The sequence below is a fragment of the Crocodylus porosus genome, unplaced genomic scaffold (assembly GCF_001723895.1).
Source record: "Crocodylus porosus isolate Cpor-Errol unplaced genomic scaffold, CroPor_comp1, whole genome shotgun sequence".
Taxonomy (NCBI): Eukaryota; Metazoa; Chordata; order Crocodylia; family Crocodylidae; genus Crocodylus; species Crocodylus porosus.
Window position 1 is genome coordinate 86,266,657 of NW_017728906.1, and position 16,579 is coordinate 86,283,235.

The 16,579-nt window shown below is 41.8% G+C and overlaps 1 protein-coding gene across 2 annotated transcripts in view; it reads left to right on the forward strand.

Annotated features, from left to right (window-relative positions):
* Positions 1–16,176, forward strand: part of NPAS2 (neuronal PAS domain protein 2) — an 83,489-nt gene extending 67,313 nt beyond the window's left edge. For both annotated transcript variants that reach the window (XM_019529519.1, XM_019529520.1), the window contains 5 exons: positions 5,197–5,391; positions 6,730–6,917; positions 9,135–9,227; positions 11,836–12,022; positions 14,797–16,176. In XM_019529519.1, coding sequence (XP_019385064.1) covers positions 5,197–5,391; positions 6,730–6,917; positions 9,135–9,227; positions 11,836–12,022; positions 14,797–14,982 — 849 coding nt within the window. In that variant the 3' untranslated portion in view covers positions 14,983–16,176. The remainder of the gene's footprint in view (positions 1–5,196; positions 5,392–6,729; positions 6,918–9,134; positions 9,228–11,835; positions 12,023–14,796) is intronic.
* Positions 16,177–16,579: the final 403 nt, after the last annotated feature.

Sequence of the window (16,579 nt, forward strand, 5' to 3'; positions counted from 1 at the left end):
CAGCTATGTAGAGAACACAGGTATGCCTGTTGTAAGGATGGAGAAACTTCTGTGGATAGGAAGAAAGGAAATATGTACTACAGTCTCCACTTTCTCCCTTCAGCTGTTTAAGTGGCATTTCTTCTCCATTTTCACTCCTGTCCATGATGAATAGCACAGATAGCTTTGTGAAGAATCTAGCCCTATTTCCATTTCACACAGAGGATTTTTAGAACTGGAGTGCTGAAGTCAGCCAAGAAATACTCTCCCAACTGGAGTGACATTGAGCAAAGTATGCTACATTAAGTAACTGTTTCCAAGAGCCCTGTGTGTTGAAAGATGAAACTAGCAGGAGGGCTGTGGTTCTTGAATAAAAGTGTTCAAAAAAACCATTAAATCTCTGCTACTGCTTTTACTGACAAATGAAAGTATTAAGAAGAGGAGCAGTAAGTATAATCTCAGATGTCTGAAAGGATGCAGTGTCTGTTCCAGATTTAAAAATAGTCAAGCTAATGACTAGCATATTGGAGGGAAGGCAGAAAGACTGAATCTGACCAGCATGCAAGAATTACAAATGAGAACATCCATACTAACCAATAATTTACAAGCAAGTCTCCATTGGAGGTAAATTAATCTTAGAGTCTTAGTGCTGGGCCTTTCATCTTTACACATTTTACAAAAAGAAATAGTATTGATTGAAGTTGATGGCTTGGTAGGCCTGGAGGTTAAAATCCTCTTTATCCAAAAAAAAGATAGAGTTGAACAGCAGCAGTTGAAGCTTTCTTACATTGCCTTGCAAATGTGATACAACCATGAGCTGGAGAGACTATATCTAGGAGTCAGAGGGCAGATGTATCTTCATGTCCACTCATTCTTTGGCTACTACCCTGAGAATGCAAATGAGCTGCCAATTAAGAAAAATTTGCAAGATATTTTGCTGACCTCACATTCCACAAGAACAGTCATGAGACATGTCATTATATGGAATACAGATACAGGGTTGTTAATTTATTTGCTTGGATTAGCTCAGACTAGGAACGAGGGGTTTCTTTCTTTGTGGGGCTTTAGTAGCTATTTACAGCTGTGGTGTTACAGTACTGAAGAGGAAATCAGACTCGGCTATCAAATAAAATGTTTTCTGAAAACAGGACTACTAAATGTTGTACAAACTAGAGGTTCTGTTCTTGTAGAACTGTCCACTGAGTTCATTCATCCAATGCTCCTTTTGTATTTAGAAGCCATTATTCTTCTGGTACCCTCAAGTGCATGAGTCAGATAGTGCTAGTTGTACTGGTCTGATGCTCATTTTTGTAGCTCTTTTGTGTTTAGATACACCGTATGTACCCAATCCAAGATGACTTTGAATTTAAGATGACCCCTGCCCCCAGAATTAGATTCTATACATGGAAAATGATGAATTTCTCATACTTTTCCATATGAAGAATCTAATTATTGGAGGGTTGTCTTAAATTCATCCTTCCCCTAGCAACAGGAGGACAAGCAGTGGGGAGGCAAGTGGCAGGGTGCAGGCAGCCTGGCCCTGGACTCTTCTCCCCCTGCATCTTGTTGCCATGCCATTTGCTGCCCTTTTCAACCCTGTGCTTACCCCCCAGCCCACACTTTGTCTCCCCTGCATACACATACTCCTCCCTCCTGCCTGCTCCTGCCTGCTTGCCCCACAACCTTTGCTTGCCCCCCACCACACCCTTCTGCCTCACACTGCACTCCCAGGTGGTTCTGTGCTGGGTCCCTGGCCCATCAGGGAGCAGTGCAGGATCCAGTGCACAGTCAGAGAGTGGCAGGGGAATCATTGCAGAGCCAGGGAACAGGGAGGTAAATCGGCCCAGAGCCAAAGAGCAGCAAGACCCAGAACTGATTCTTTTATCACTCTAGCTGCATGCTGGGTCCTGCTGCTCTCTGGCTCCATGCTGATTCCCTAGCTGCTTTCTGGCTCCCTGCTGAGTCAGGGAGCCGTGGGAGAATCAGCCCGAGTCAGAGAGCAGCGAGACCCAGCATGCAGCTAGAGAGTGGTAGGGGAATTAACACTAGATCTCGGGCTGCTCCATCTCCAGGGCTCCCTGGCTCAGCAGGGAGCTTGAGAGCAACCAGGGAATCAGCCCTGAGCTAGCACTCCCTGCAAGTACTGCAAGCTAAGATGAGGTTTCATCTTCCCCAGGATGAATCAGAAGAAAATGTCTTGGAATCAAATAAATACAATAATAATGCTGCTTCAGCCAGTGTAATACTATACCACAGTGTACACCTCTAGGGCAGGCTATCAGGGTATGTCTGCACTGTGCTGGGCAGTGCTCAGAAGTGTCATCATGAAAACAAGCCCTACCCTCTCACTCCTGCTCTCCACACGCTTTGTGCAAAAGAAGTGCAATGGAGATGCTATTTGCCGAGGACTCCTAGGCCCCTGCCACACATTACACTGAAGATGTCATTAACCAGTTAATCACATCTTAAGTTGGGACCCAGTTACACATTCAATCAATTAATGGTGTGATACAATGAGGAATAAGCTACAAAGTTATTCCACAAAAAATGGTTTCTATCACACCACTAATTGAACATGTAGTCTAGCGTGCTCCTGTGGCTGACAGCCCCATCAGCTGATCAGAGCTCCCAGCTGGAGGGGAGCACCATGCTGAGAAACCTGGGTCAGCTGATCCTGGCTCCCAAGGGTGTACCCACAGCTGGGAGCCCCCTCAGCTGTGGGAGCTTGTTACCTGCTGGTGTAGGGGGAGCCCGGGATCCCATCAGCAATAAGGGCAATGGGATCTGATGCGCAATCCCACAGTCACTCCTCCTGCCATGCATGTGTGACACAGCAGGAAGCACAATTGTGCAGATCATGCATGAGATCCCATTGCATCTTCACCTGCACTTCTGGAGGGTCCGTAGGCCCAGGTGTGCTTAAAAAGCGTGAGGGTGGGGCATGTTTCTATAGTTGCTCTACTGAGCACTGTCCAAGACAGTGCCGATGTGCCCGCAGTGTTTTGCCCTGAGGTTGTCAAAGAAATACTTTCGTAGATAGCCCACCACCAGGCATTCTTAAGACAGCCCAAATATGTCCCTTTCTTCTCTGCCCCTTTTTTGTTGGAGACGGTTCTGCCAGCTGTCAGACCTCTTCATTATTTATTCCATTTTACGAAAATGAATTGTGTATTGATATCTTTTGAAAGCTGTTCAGTTTGCATTGGCTGTGCTTACTATTGTTCCAGCATTCTGCTCCATATAGGGAGGATGCTTATGATGCTGCTTCTAAATATCTTAAGTTTGGCATTCCTGCTTATCAGACTAGACTTCCATACCTTATAGAGGGTTGTTTTTTTTTAAATACTTGCTTTTACAGAGTTTGAACCTTACATCACATGCAGTCACCACCATTATGACTAATGCCTACACAGATAAGTAAATGTATTAGCCATTTTTAAGGCTTCATCTTCCAAGTAGATAAAATCATTAGGTAAATTAATTTTTGTAATGACCATCTTTGATTTATTAATAATAAGACCTTTTTGCCTGGCAGAATTTGCAAGACCATCTGTCTTTCTGATGACTAATGGCTACAAATTCAATGAAGTGTTATAAAAAAGAAAACACTGAGCTAGACTCAGACCTGCTATTACCACGCATAGCTTCATTACTTGGTCCTTCCATTTATTACACACTTTGTTAAGATAGTGTAATCCTACAGGGGGGAAAATACCACTAGCATTATTCCTTTCAGAGCCATCAGCATTTCTAGTCAGTGCTTCTTGTTTTTTAATACATGGGTTTATAATTTGACTCTACCTCTAGGCTGCAGCTTGGTATGCTTAGGCAGCCAGGGAGTAGAACTTTTTTATCCCCAATAGAGAAAGATCCAAATAGTTCTAAACTTTTAAACATGTTTTAGTATTTAAAAAATAGCTAAATATGTGCAGATATGGTGGGCAAAAACATTATTACACAGAGGAGAGACAGTTTATCATGTCCAGTGGGTTGCAGAAGTCTGTCCAAAAAAAATTATAGAAGACTTGATCGGGGATTTGTTAATATAACAGTAACAAGCATTGTATATTGTATATTGTATATAAGTTATATATATAACTTACAAGCATTGTATATTACTAAGCATACTGCAGAGATGGTGGGCCCCATAAGGTTAAACACTATATGTGATCCTAACCTCACTTTAATCATGGCACCCTGTGTGTAAGCAAATGGTGTTACACAAGCATAAAACTGGTATAAAATCCAAATCTAACTCAAGACAGGGAACAGGTTACTCAGAGAGGTTGTGGACTCTCCATCTTTGGAGGTTTTTAAGATCTGGGTAAACTAAGGCCTGGCTGGGATGATATAGATGAGGATGGTCCTCCTTTTGAGCAGGGGGTTGGACTAGATGACCTTCCAAGGTCCCTTCCAACCCTCATTTTCTATGATTCTATGAAGACTGCCTTCAGCTGCCTGGTAAGTACAACTGCATAGCCTGTAGTGTGGCATCTTGCTCTATGAACTGGATTTTAAACACTAAAAAGACGGGTAGCATTAATAATGTATTGTTCAAAAATATTGAGTGTTTTCTTTGTATCACTATAACAGAGTGACATAGCTTACAGAGAAAGACCTCCCAGAAATGGAAGAAACTGTAATACAATAATTGACCTTAAATCATTCATAGAAGCATTAAGTAGAGGGCCTGTTAGATTTCTTGCATGGTGTTAAGTGCTTCTCATATCATAGCCAGGAAGAATAGATGATGGTTATCTGCCTGGAAGTTAAATCACAGTAGAGTGATAAGTAGAACACAATGCTGGGAGTTGGTTCCTGGCTGTGACACAGTTAAAAAGATTCAGGAAGAGAATCATATAGGGTGCTGAACCATCAGGAACAAATTTTAATGCAGCCTTAGCCAAGGAGCAAAAGGAGATGTATGAAGTTATTCTCCCATCCCTAGCACTTGCTCCTTAGTGCACTTTGAACTGCTGCTGTCTGCATAGAGACAGAACATCAACTTTCAGGACACATTTCAGAAACCATAAATACACTTGAAAAATAGAACAGAGCCTGCACAAAAAAATGTATCTTACAAAGGGCATATAGTTTCCAGTTAACTTTTGCAGGATAGTAATTAATTCAGAAATGGATCTCTGCTATAGAATGTGATGTCTTAAGAATGTATGTAAAGTTTTGGGGAAAAAATAACACTTTTTCTTTTTTCTCCAGATGTTCTTACAGCAGCCAACAGTAACCCTGAGCTTTAGCAATGCACAGCAGCCAGATCCTCAGCAGTTACAGCCAAGGTCAGGGGTCATCTCTCAGCAGCAGCTTCTCCCCAGTCCTCAACTTCAAGGGCAAATGACGTCGTCTCAAACAGCAAGCCAGCAAATCCTAAGAGAGGGGAGTGTGATATCAAGCCAGGTAAACATTTTATTTGAATGAAATACATGTAGCACGAATGTACTAAATCACTACTGAATGATCACATAAAAAACCACGTCACTGCTATAAATAAAATGTGGGTCCCTTTTCATCTTTCTTTCTTCTTGAACAAAGGCTTCTTCCCACAGGTTTTCAACATTAAGAACTGTCTTGCTTTCTTTTTTTTTAAGAGCTAAAGCAGAACATTATGCAGCCAGATGTTTCATCTTTAGAACAGAATAGAGCATGTGTTAGGAACTGTAAATTACTTGTTTTCCTTTAATTGTTCATGAAAGATGTCAGACTGGGAGCCTGGACAGCAGTCCATCTTTCCCAACACTCTCTCAAAAATGTGCCTCAGCACTCACCTTGAGAATATTTGCTCTGTGTGCCCATGCAGTTCTGGCCACAGGTTGCCAACACAGCTGATATATTTCCAGTAGTGTTGGTGTATCAATAGTATGTGGGACTTGCACAAAAGAAACTGAACTGAGATCTCCAGTTCACAAATGTAACTGACTCCAGCACAGAGAAGTAAAGTTCAGCTCTAAGTATTAACCATTGAAGGCAGTGAAGCTGTGACTATGCTCAGCACAGATTTGTTTTCCTTTTCACAGATTTTTTGGAGTATTTCCATTTTTCCTATTTTGACACAACTCAGCACACTTCCCTTTACAACATTCATCGCTGATTCTTGCTAGCCTGATCTTGCAGTTCAGTGAACAACATACTTACGGCCTTATCTTCAGACGAGTCACCCTTTTCAAGTAAAATGTTACTGTGTATTGTAAATAGTTTTTAAAAAACTTACACTTAATAAGGTTTATCACAATTTATGATTTTTTATGACAAGGGTTGTAACTGCTATATAACTGGTATATATCTTCTAACTGCCTTTCTGGCTCCTTAGAGTCATCTTTATCTCCAAAACTGCTCCACAGAATTAAAGGGCCTGCTTTGTTTTCATATACATTGACTTCAGAGTCAAGTACTCTGCAGGCAAGTAAAATAAAAAGGGTGCAATGCCGTACAAGAAAGGTATAATGGATTACAAAATATTACAAAGTGTCTAGCAACTACCTCCCACATGTACAGACACACCCAAGATTTAATCATTAAGGTGATACTTTTCTTACAAGACAAAACTATATTTTAAATTTTTTTCTCTAAAAACTGGTCAGAGATTACCACCTATGTTTTCTCGCCCATTTTCCCTTTGCTTCCTGTCATTTTCCTACGCAATTGCATTCAGACCATGGTCTGTCCCTAAATGTCCAAAAACAGTTATCATTGGTGTTTAGATTTACATTTTAAAAGTTCATTAAAATTCTTTTCTAGGGTCAGAAGTCAATTCGAAGCGTGCAGATGGGACAAAGCAGCAGTCATTCATCCAGTGGCTTAGCTTCACAATTCAGCACCTCTGCATTGCTCTCACAGGCTGTGAACATGGCTCCACCTGCTGCTGTAGCCCAGGATAGCAGTCCGTGTCACGCCAGTCCAGATTTCAGCCATGATCGACAACTAAGGTAAATGCTTTTTAACTAACTGAATGATTTTGTCTTGAAGCCAGAGCTGTGCATTTGCACCTGGGCAACACAGGTTGGGATTTGGAGCACTAAGGCAATGGGAAGTGAGAGGTACTTTCATTATGACTTATATAAACCAAAGCTTTATAAAAAAAGCAGATTAAACAAACCAATAGGCCATTTGGCCTAGCCCATGATTTAGGGTGTGTGTTCATGCTGTAGAGTGAGGGTGAGTAGTAATACAAATCCCTTCCTTCTAAAAATGTATTTTTAGGCACAGCCCTGAGCAAGGGATAGGATATTATCTACTGTACCCTGGGAGTAGTAGCTCCAGCAGGCTGTGTACCACTGAGACATGGAGGGGTAGGTTGTAGCGTTGTTGGTCTAAGGACATAGGCAGACAGGGTTCTTTGGGTAAATCTGATACCTTTTATTAGACCAGCTCAAATAATTGCAAAGAAGAATGTTTCCAAGTATTTGAGTTGGTCTAACAAAAGATACTGGATTTACCCAAAGAAGCTTGTCTGCCTCTAAGACTACTGGTAGTCCAGCTAACTGCACTTTATCATGCATCAGCAGATGCATGACAAACAGAACCAAGGAGGTGATACTTTCCCTCTATCGGGCACTGGTCAGACCGCAGTTGGAGTACTGTGCCCAATTTTGGGCACCACACTTTAAGAGGTATGTGGATAACCTACAGAGGGTCCAGAGAAGGGCCACTCATATGGTTAAGGGCTTGCAGGCCAAGCCCTACGAGGAAAGACTAGGGCACCTGGACCTCTTCAGCTTCCGCAAGAGAAGGTTGAGAGGCGATCTTGTGGCTGCCTATAAATTCATCATGGGGGTGCAGAAGGGAATTGGTGAGGCTCTACTCACCAAGGCGCCCCTGGGAGTTACAAGAAATCATGGCCATAAGCTAGCAGAGAGCAGATTTAGACTGGACATTAGGAAGAACTTCTTCACAGTTAGAGTGGCCAAAACCTGGAATAGGCTCCCAAGAGAGGTGGTGCTCTCCCCTGTCCTGGGGGTCTTCAAGAGGAGGTTGGATAGGCATCTGGCTGGGGTCATCTGAACCCATCACACTTTCCTGCCTATGCAGGAGATCAGACTCGATGATGTATTGAGGTCCCTTCTGACCCTAATAGCCATGAATCTATGAAACAGTAGAAATCGTTCCTTTCCCTGGGCAAGAGAGAAGAAAGGATGACATTGTGCCATCCTTTGAAGGGTGTCTTTGAGGCACCCAGCCTGCTAGGCTAGTTCTAGGTAAAGCATCTTTTACCCTATCCCTTGCTTGGGCTGTACCTAACAATACAGTTCAGGCACAAGAATTTCATTTTCTAAGCAATTACTTCTGACAGTCCCAGACATGCAAATGATTAATTTTGATTCTAGCATACATGATCCAATTGCCTGATATGTCTGTCTGGCCTGTATGTGGGATTCCTAGCAGTGCTGAGATATCTTGTGCTGAAATAGCTTCGATTTCCCAACTTGGATGATTGATCAAGGACAACACTCTGACATGTATCAAAGCTTAGAGAAGATCAGTGTCAGAGTCAGCAGGGTTCATGATAAATTTCCCCAGATCTCAGGAGACAATTAGCATATGTGGAAGCCGTGCTAGACACAGCTCTATTCAAAGCCTTCCCCAGAGCAGAAGCCTAACGTTACCAGGCTGGCAGAAAGTATACTACTGATAAGCAAGAGCAAGTATACTACTGATAAGCAAGAGCAAGGAGGTAACGGCTTGAATTTTGGTATGAATGATGTTACTCCTGTCACTATATTCTTGTGTTGTATTTCCATATGAATGCAAGCAACATGGGGGGCATCTTGAATCCTGTGTGGTTAATTGACAATTGCTTAGCCTCTTTGGTGTGATGTCAGTACTGGTGCAGTATAAAGTTAGGAGTGGACCTTTGTTTGCCTCTGGGCAAAGGCATAGTAATCTCAGGTGAGATCAGCCTGGGTGGGATCAGGAGCACATGTATGGAACATGGGTAGGAGCTCCTGAATTTTTAGCCTGTGTAGAGCATGAAAGTATAAGCTAAAATCAGTGGCCCCAGGGAATGCCGAGCCAGAAAGTGACTCCGGGTCTTCTGACTTGTGTCTTGTTCCCCACCCTCAAAACCATTTATCCTTCTTCAGAATATGCCATTTGTTCATTGTTTTGTTAGAGTAATATCATTTCTCCTCTTTTCCATGTGCAAGACTGTTGCTCAGTCAGCCTATTCAACCAATGATGCCTGGTTCCTGTAATGCAAGACATTCTTCAGATGTCAGTGCAGCTGGATCCCAGGCTAAGTATGTTACTGAAAAATAAAGCACCATAGTGATTTTGAAGGGAGCTGACCTTGAAGATAGAAATCTACTAGTGTTAGTAAACATCAGTAGTGTGCTCAGGCATTTATACACATACCTTTTTGTCCCGTGACGTGCCAGAGATCTGCCGCTTGCAGTTGTATAAGCGGCAAAATGCACGTCAGTGCACAGAAAATTGCAGCAGTGAGCTTTTGAACTAAAGTACCTTTGAGGTGTTTTAGTTCAAAAGCATGCTGCCGCCATTTTCTCAGCACTGGCATGCATTTCACCACTTACACAACTACAAGCGTTGCAGCACCAGGCACTTTTCAAACCACCCAGCGCTGCAGCACGCACACATGTAAAAATGCTGTTAGTGTGCTGATGCTGACTCTCAATGCCAACCTTGCTGTACTTGGCCAGTTCACTATATAAAATTGCTACTATGAGAAATAGAATGTGCCAGTGGGGTTTAGACAAATGATGAAAAAAGACCCTTTTTTATTTCTCTGTCACACTACTTACATCAATGATGTTTCTGATCCACCAAAGCTTAGTGAAAAAGAAAACGTATTAAGCATTTGACCTCTGTTTCAGTGCTGACCTGCTGGAAATTGAGGGCTCGATCTCTCACTCTAGTGCAGTGATTCTCAGTTTAGAGTGCCATGGCACCCTGGGTTCTATGAAATCCTTTTCAATGTGCTGCGGGCTTCTGGACAACATTAGTGCTGTCGAGTATGCAAACACTTACATGATTCACAAGATAAACACAGAAATTTCAAATAGGAATCTATAGCATCAAAACCATTCTGCACAGTTGTGGTCTTGCTGAGTTCTCTGCAGCAGAATAATTGCTTTATTATTTTTCTGTAGTCAGTGAGTGAAAGCTGAGAGCTGGCATTTTCCAAGAGGTGCCTCGAGTCTAATGAGGTTGAGAACCACTGCTCTAGCGTGACACCAGTGTAACTCTGCGTACAGACAGAAGTGACAATTTTTACCTGATCTGGACACAGAAAGCTGCCTATCTCTGTGACCAATCACAAACATACGACTGCAGACAGCTTCAAAAATGAACAATCAGGTGAAAATCTGAACCCTCATTGCAGATGAAGACGTTTCAAAACACAGCATCTTCTGTAACTTCTGTCTGTGTTGCCTGCCAACGTTGAGCTGTTTTCAGAATGGGAGTGGGGAAAGAGAGCAGAGGGAGTTCAGTCTGAGATGTTTTCAGACTTTGCTGGAGGGTGGGGTGGGTGAGTTGGCCCAAAAAAGAAAAAGTGTTATTACTATTGAATCTAGCATGCATAATCCAGTTGCCAGGTTGGGGGGGTGGGGGGCATTAATTCACCTGCCCCACCCTCCAGCACTGGCTGGGGAACACCTACAACCAGCTCCGTCTGCTTCCTTTCCCCCCTTCCATTCTTAAACAGAGACATGCTGGGAGGGAGCAGGGACCATTGGTAGGGGAAACTGGCTGCAGGCAGGTAGTCAGCAGCTAGATTCCTCTCCCTTCTGGAACCAACAGTGAACTTCTGTTTTTTCCAGGGGATCATTGCAACTCAGAATGCTGCTTATAAATCATTCTCAGTTACAGTGGGGAGCTGCACTTCTGTCTGCACCCTCTATTGACCTCAGTAATCTCATTAGCTTTTAGAAGATAAGCAAAGTTAGGCTTGGTTAGTAACAGCTCTCTTGTCCTTTTACAACAAGCCTGAAAAAAGAGAAGGGCACAGGAGTACTGCCCAGGAGCAGACTGGGAACAGAGATGTGATGCTTGAGTCACAGTCTTGTTTCTAACCCTTCCCTTCTCCTCTGGACCATTCCAGTTACCTTGCTTTAAGGGCGTGGTGCTCAAACTTCCTGCCCCCATGGGCTGGATAAGTGGCATGGGGTTAGTGCACAGGCCAGATCCCATGTGAGGTTGCCACATGGGGTTATACTGGTCAGTCCAGTATACTGCCTGGCCCTGTGTGCCAGATGTAGCTTCTTGTCAGCCTGACCCCATGGCTGGTCTGACTCTGTGTACTGATGTGGATCCAGCTGTGTGCTGGCACAACCCTGCATGCCCAATCAGGCCATAGACTGACCCTGAGTGCCAGCCTAGCAATGTGCTGGTGCTGGTGCAGGACCAACACAGGACCATGTTATCTGGCCCACAAGGCTCCACTCAGGTCCAGAAATTTGACAATAGGGAAGCAGCAATTAACACTGCTACCACTACCCAGCTGCCAAATTTCCAGATCATGGGGAGCCCCGTGGGCTGGGTGATATGTCTTCATGGGCTGGATCTGACCTGTGGACCAGAGGTTGAGAACTGGTGCTTTAAGATGACCCCAGCAGAATTGGAGATGCCTATGGAAAACCAAGGAACTGCAAGGATTTAAGTAGATATTTCATTATATGACATTCTAACCTCTGTTTCAGTCATTAGCCAGTGCACCCGCAAGGTGTGGTGGGGAACAGACACATTGTCTTTTAAGTGAAACTGAGGTCCTAGTCATTAAAGGTCCCAAGGGGCTTTATTGAGAGTAAGGATGATCCTGTATCCTGCCAGAACATCTTTCTTGGAAACTTAACTGAAAGCTGTTTATTCTTCACTTCTTTTATTTAGATACTCTCAAAACCAACAAATGTTTCAAAATCTGGAAGTACAGACTTCCAGCAGCGGCTCGCCAATAGTATTGATGGGACAAGCAATATTACACCAAGGGTTCTCTGCAACGCAGCCTTCTCAGCCATCCTCTCTGCAACCTATGCAACTCCAGCATCAACAGCATCAGCAGCAACGCTACCTTCAGGTAGGGTGAAATAGAAGAGATAAGACGCAAAATATATGAATGCAACAGTACTGTGAAAAGTAGTAAGGAACACAGCATTTTGAGAAGGTCAAATGGGACCAGCCCATTGTCTTACACACAAGTATTAAGGAAATGGATTCAGCACTTTTAATATTATGAGAGCCTTTCAAATGGATCAGTGTAGCAGCTAGCGCTATCAGAGTATGTTAAAAACTATTCTACAGTATTAACCCGAAGTGTATTGAAAGGGCCTTTAGTGTCTTAGTGTCAGAAAACCGCACTTGCGGGGGTTTACATATTAGTCTCCCATTGATTCTATAAATATTTCTTAGCTTAGATATCAAAAGATTGTTTTTCTGACTGCCAGTACCTTCCACGTAAAATCAGAAATGAACATTCAGGTTTTCTTTTTTTCACTCTTGTATGCTATCGTGTCCTGCAACAAAGTTTCTGAAGTTGGAATTTGGATGGCAATGTAGTTGTTGAGACTCTGCTCAAAACAGAATTTAGCCACCTAAGTGCTACTCTACTAACAGGGATAAGCCAATACACTTGTGCCAATACAGTTAGAAAATATATACTTGCAAGAAGTAGATATGCCACATAGGAATGTATTGTTTTTATATATGCATGTTCTCACCATAATGTTAAGTACTAAGCTTGAAAAGGCAGAGTTTAGTTATTAGTTTCATCAGTTTGGTTATCCCCATACAGTTTTAAGATTTTGAAAAGGCTTTAAATAAATACAGCTGTTACTCTCAGGTCCAATTCCCACAGACATCTTAAGAGGTGTCAGAATTTTGTGTATAATGGTAAAGTGCATGGGGGGGAAAAGACCCAAAATAGAGCTTGTAAGCCAAATTCTACACTTAACTGAGATCGGCAACATCCACTGAGTGGAGTGGAAGAGTACAGAAATAACCGTTTATAAACATCAACTCACTTCATGTAGTATTTTTAGATGCATGTCAGGCAAAGGATTTCAATGGCAGCCAGTGTTAGAATGTGAATAACAACATCAGTACTTCAGCTAAAATTCCTGTATTAAATCCAAAACCCAATAGCAGTTGTGCAGTTATTTCAATACCTACTACACATTAGGTAGAAATGTTACAATATTTATTAATGATCACATTCACACAGTATTTCTAGTTACAAGCATTTGCATTTTGCTTCTTCAGGAAATACAGGCCAAAAAAATGGAGTTTATGGGGATAACCAAGCTGATTAAATACTTACAAAGAACCTGTGTTTCTTGCTCCATTTTATCCCTCTAGATTTCTCATTACATTATCATCTTCTGAGTGCCAGAAAGTAATCAAACCGAGCCCAGAACTTCCACACATACTAATCTTGGTGTTCCCAGTACACACAACCTTCTTCTTACTTTCTTTATTCTTGGTGGTGTCCTTCTAGATGCCCCAGAGTCAACATTTGGCTTACCAGTTTCCTTGCTATTGTTGCTATTGTTTTGCTTTTTCACCTTCCTTTTCTTCTGTACTAGCATAGTGATGACTTATTAGCTTTCATAACAGAGGACTTATTTCTCAGACTTCATCCTACGAACACTAGCATTTTCACTATCTGTCTGTCTCTCTGGTTAAACTTTGGCTTCCTGAAAGACTACCATGCTTGTACCTGATGTGATAAAACATCCCATCATCTGTTGCATAATTATAGTATGTTATTATAGTATGTTTCATAATTCCTACAGTCAGAACCAGAGCATTTTATAGTGATGGGTAGGAGGTGAGGCATCAAGATTCCCAGGTTCTGTTTCGAACTCTGCCATAGTCTTCCTGAGTAATCTATGACATTTTTCAGTGCCTGATCTACTTGCCTGCAAAATGGAAGGAGTACTAGCTGTTGTAAGTAGTAACTAGTTAACATTTGTAAATGCTCTCAGATCCTTGTTTAAAAGATGATAAGGATTAACAAACTATTATAGTTATTATTAAATAAATTGCCAAAAGAACAAAGAAATACTTCTATCAGTATGCTTGTACAATGCAGTTGGATTGAACCAGACGTGGATTGATCAAATACTCAAGTCAAATGCCAGTTTCTAAATCTTAGGTCAGTATACTGTGCCTACTAGTGGATTTCCTCTTCCATGTGGACTCATAACTTCTGTACTCCACTGTACTTCTTCCCACAGTGGAAATAGGCCTTCAACCTGAGTAGGTATTCTGTTCCCATGGTAGATCTCTGTTTAAATAACTAAATCCGAGTTTTTGATTTTTCCCTGTATTGCCTCCTGAAGAAGCAAAGTACAAAATAAGAGTGTAATGCCTGAAAGAGCCAGGTGACACAAAAAAAAAGGTTTAAGCCAGAAAAGAACTATTCTCTGGGCTAATATAGTACATGTTGAAGTTCATGGGAGTCTTTCTGTTACCTTTAAAGACAGCTCAATTGAACCTGTATAGCCTGATCCAAAACCTGATAAAATCACTGAAAAGACCCACTGATTTTAATGGCCTGTGATCAGACCCATATTGCAGACTGGAACTGATGGAAAAACTACTTCTGGGCTGTCAGACAGATTTCATTCCTCTTAAGGTCAATTGCAAAACTCCTCTTGACTCACATCATACAGGATGAGGCCTTCTTAGCCAAGCTAACCAAACACCAAGTACACAGCCTGAAAATTATTTAACCTTAGAAATAACAGCCTGTGAACAAGGGACTTTTTCAACTAACCTTCAAATTAGGAAACGGGAGTTTTAGTTTGTAATAAAGTCAGATCATAGATGTGAACTGTGTTTTATTTGTAGGTGCAGACACCAAGTTCTTTGCACAATGAGCAGCCAGATTCTTTGCTCCTGCCCTCCTACTCGCAACAACAGAGTAGCATGGGATACCATCAGACTCAGTCCCAGCAGCCACCGCAGCAACAGCTTGCCCCCAGACGAACCAATAGCTTGTCAGACTCATCAAATTTACCACAGCCGCTACGATAGGAGTCCCACTAGCACAATCAGTGCATGATTAGCTTTAACCAATGGGTGCATGGGACAGGAGAAGAAATGATGTATGGATGGATTTGGCTTTTGCACAAGCATTTCCAAGTTCCATGATGGAAGCCGACCACGGAGTGCCAGCTGCAACAGACAGTGCAATAGGAATGGTGCAGGATTCTGTTTGCACTCTTTCATTAATCTGCTACGTGCTTTCATATGAGCTGAAGAAAAATAAAATGAACGCTGTCCTGTGCAAACTCCCTCACTCTTCAGTGGGCATCAGGAGAAGATTCTTTACAGAAGAGCATTGTGAAAGCACACCGCTGGCTCCAAAAACCCGTGGACAGACACCTGAGGTACTTGGCATTCAGTTGAAACCAATTCTTCTTTTACATATGAAAAGCACTGGGTCAAAGGTCTATTGAGGAGAGAACAAGAGATTATTTTTATTATGATTATTATTATTATTTTGCACAACTGCACACAAAACATAACCTAGGCACTTTCTGTAAAGAGAAGTTTGTTTCCTTATTCTGGTGGCCAAACTAGCACATCCAACGGAGCGGATAGCCCGGTCATTGTTAGAAGATGCTCTACAATCCATCCCCCTTGACTTACACCCTGAAACCTAAAAGTATTAAGCAGTTTACCTTCCCTACTCTTTATAATGAGAAATAAAAAACACTGGACTGTTTCCTATTACCTTTGAGAATGGTGACTGCAAAGGAGATGTTAAAATATAAGCACAATCATACAGCACAGCTCCCGAATTCTAGTCAGGCTTTTGATCGTATGAAGTGGGGCCCCTCTGCAAATGAAACAGCCCATTCACAGCAAGAATCTGAGGAATATGCACTGTGTTTTGGCCCATTGACTGGGGATGCTGCAAACTGTTACATATCTCTTTCATGATAACAATTAGGATTTAATTTTCCTTTGAAAAAATGCACTTTTCGCTTTTTTGTATGTTTTATGTTGATATGTTTCTAAGAAAGATTTTATGTAATTATTAAATAAAAGTAGTGTATTGTACAGCTGTTGTAATAATGACCTATTTCTATATAAAATAAAATTATATGGAATTATGTGGAAATTATTTTGTATATGAAATATCAACTCATTTCACAAGTATAAAGGTTTTGCTTTGTGCTTCTTTTGTGAGTGGCTATTTTGAATAAATTAATGAATCAGTAACATTTTTTGTGGAAGGCGCTTATGCTGTATACATCTCCATATCCATTTTGTTTTTTCATTTAGTAATACACATTTGCATTTAGCTCAAGAGCAATATAAAGTAGCTGAAAGGCTTTAGTGCAGAAGCTACGCATGTTTTCCTATAGCTGTTCAACTCTGTGATTCAGTTTAGGCTTGAAATACTTGCTATAGCCTTTCAAGATGCTTTATGTTGAATTAACAAGAAAACAAACCCACTCTATCATATCTTTGTTTCACCATAGACAACCAGAATACTACTGCTTAGGGAAACTACAAAGGATAACAACAGTACGTGGTACTCAGAGGAACTGGTTCCAAATCAGGAAACAGTATTTCACTTAAAGGTCTCAAGGGACTGTGGGTTCGTTAGGTGGTTACTGTA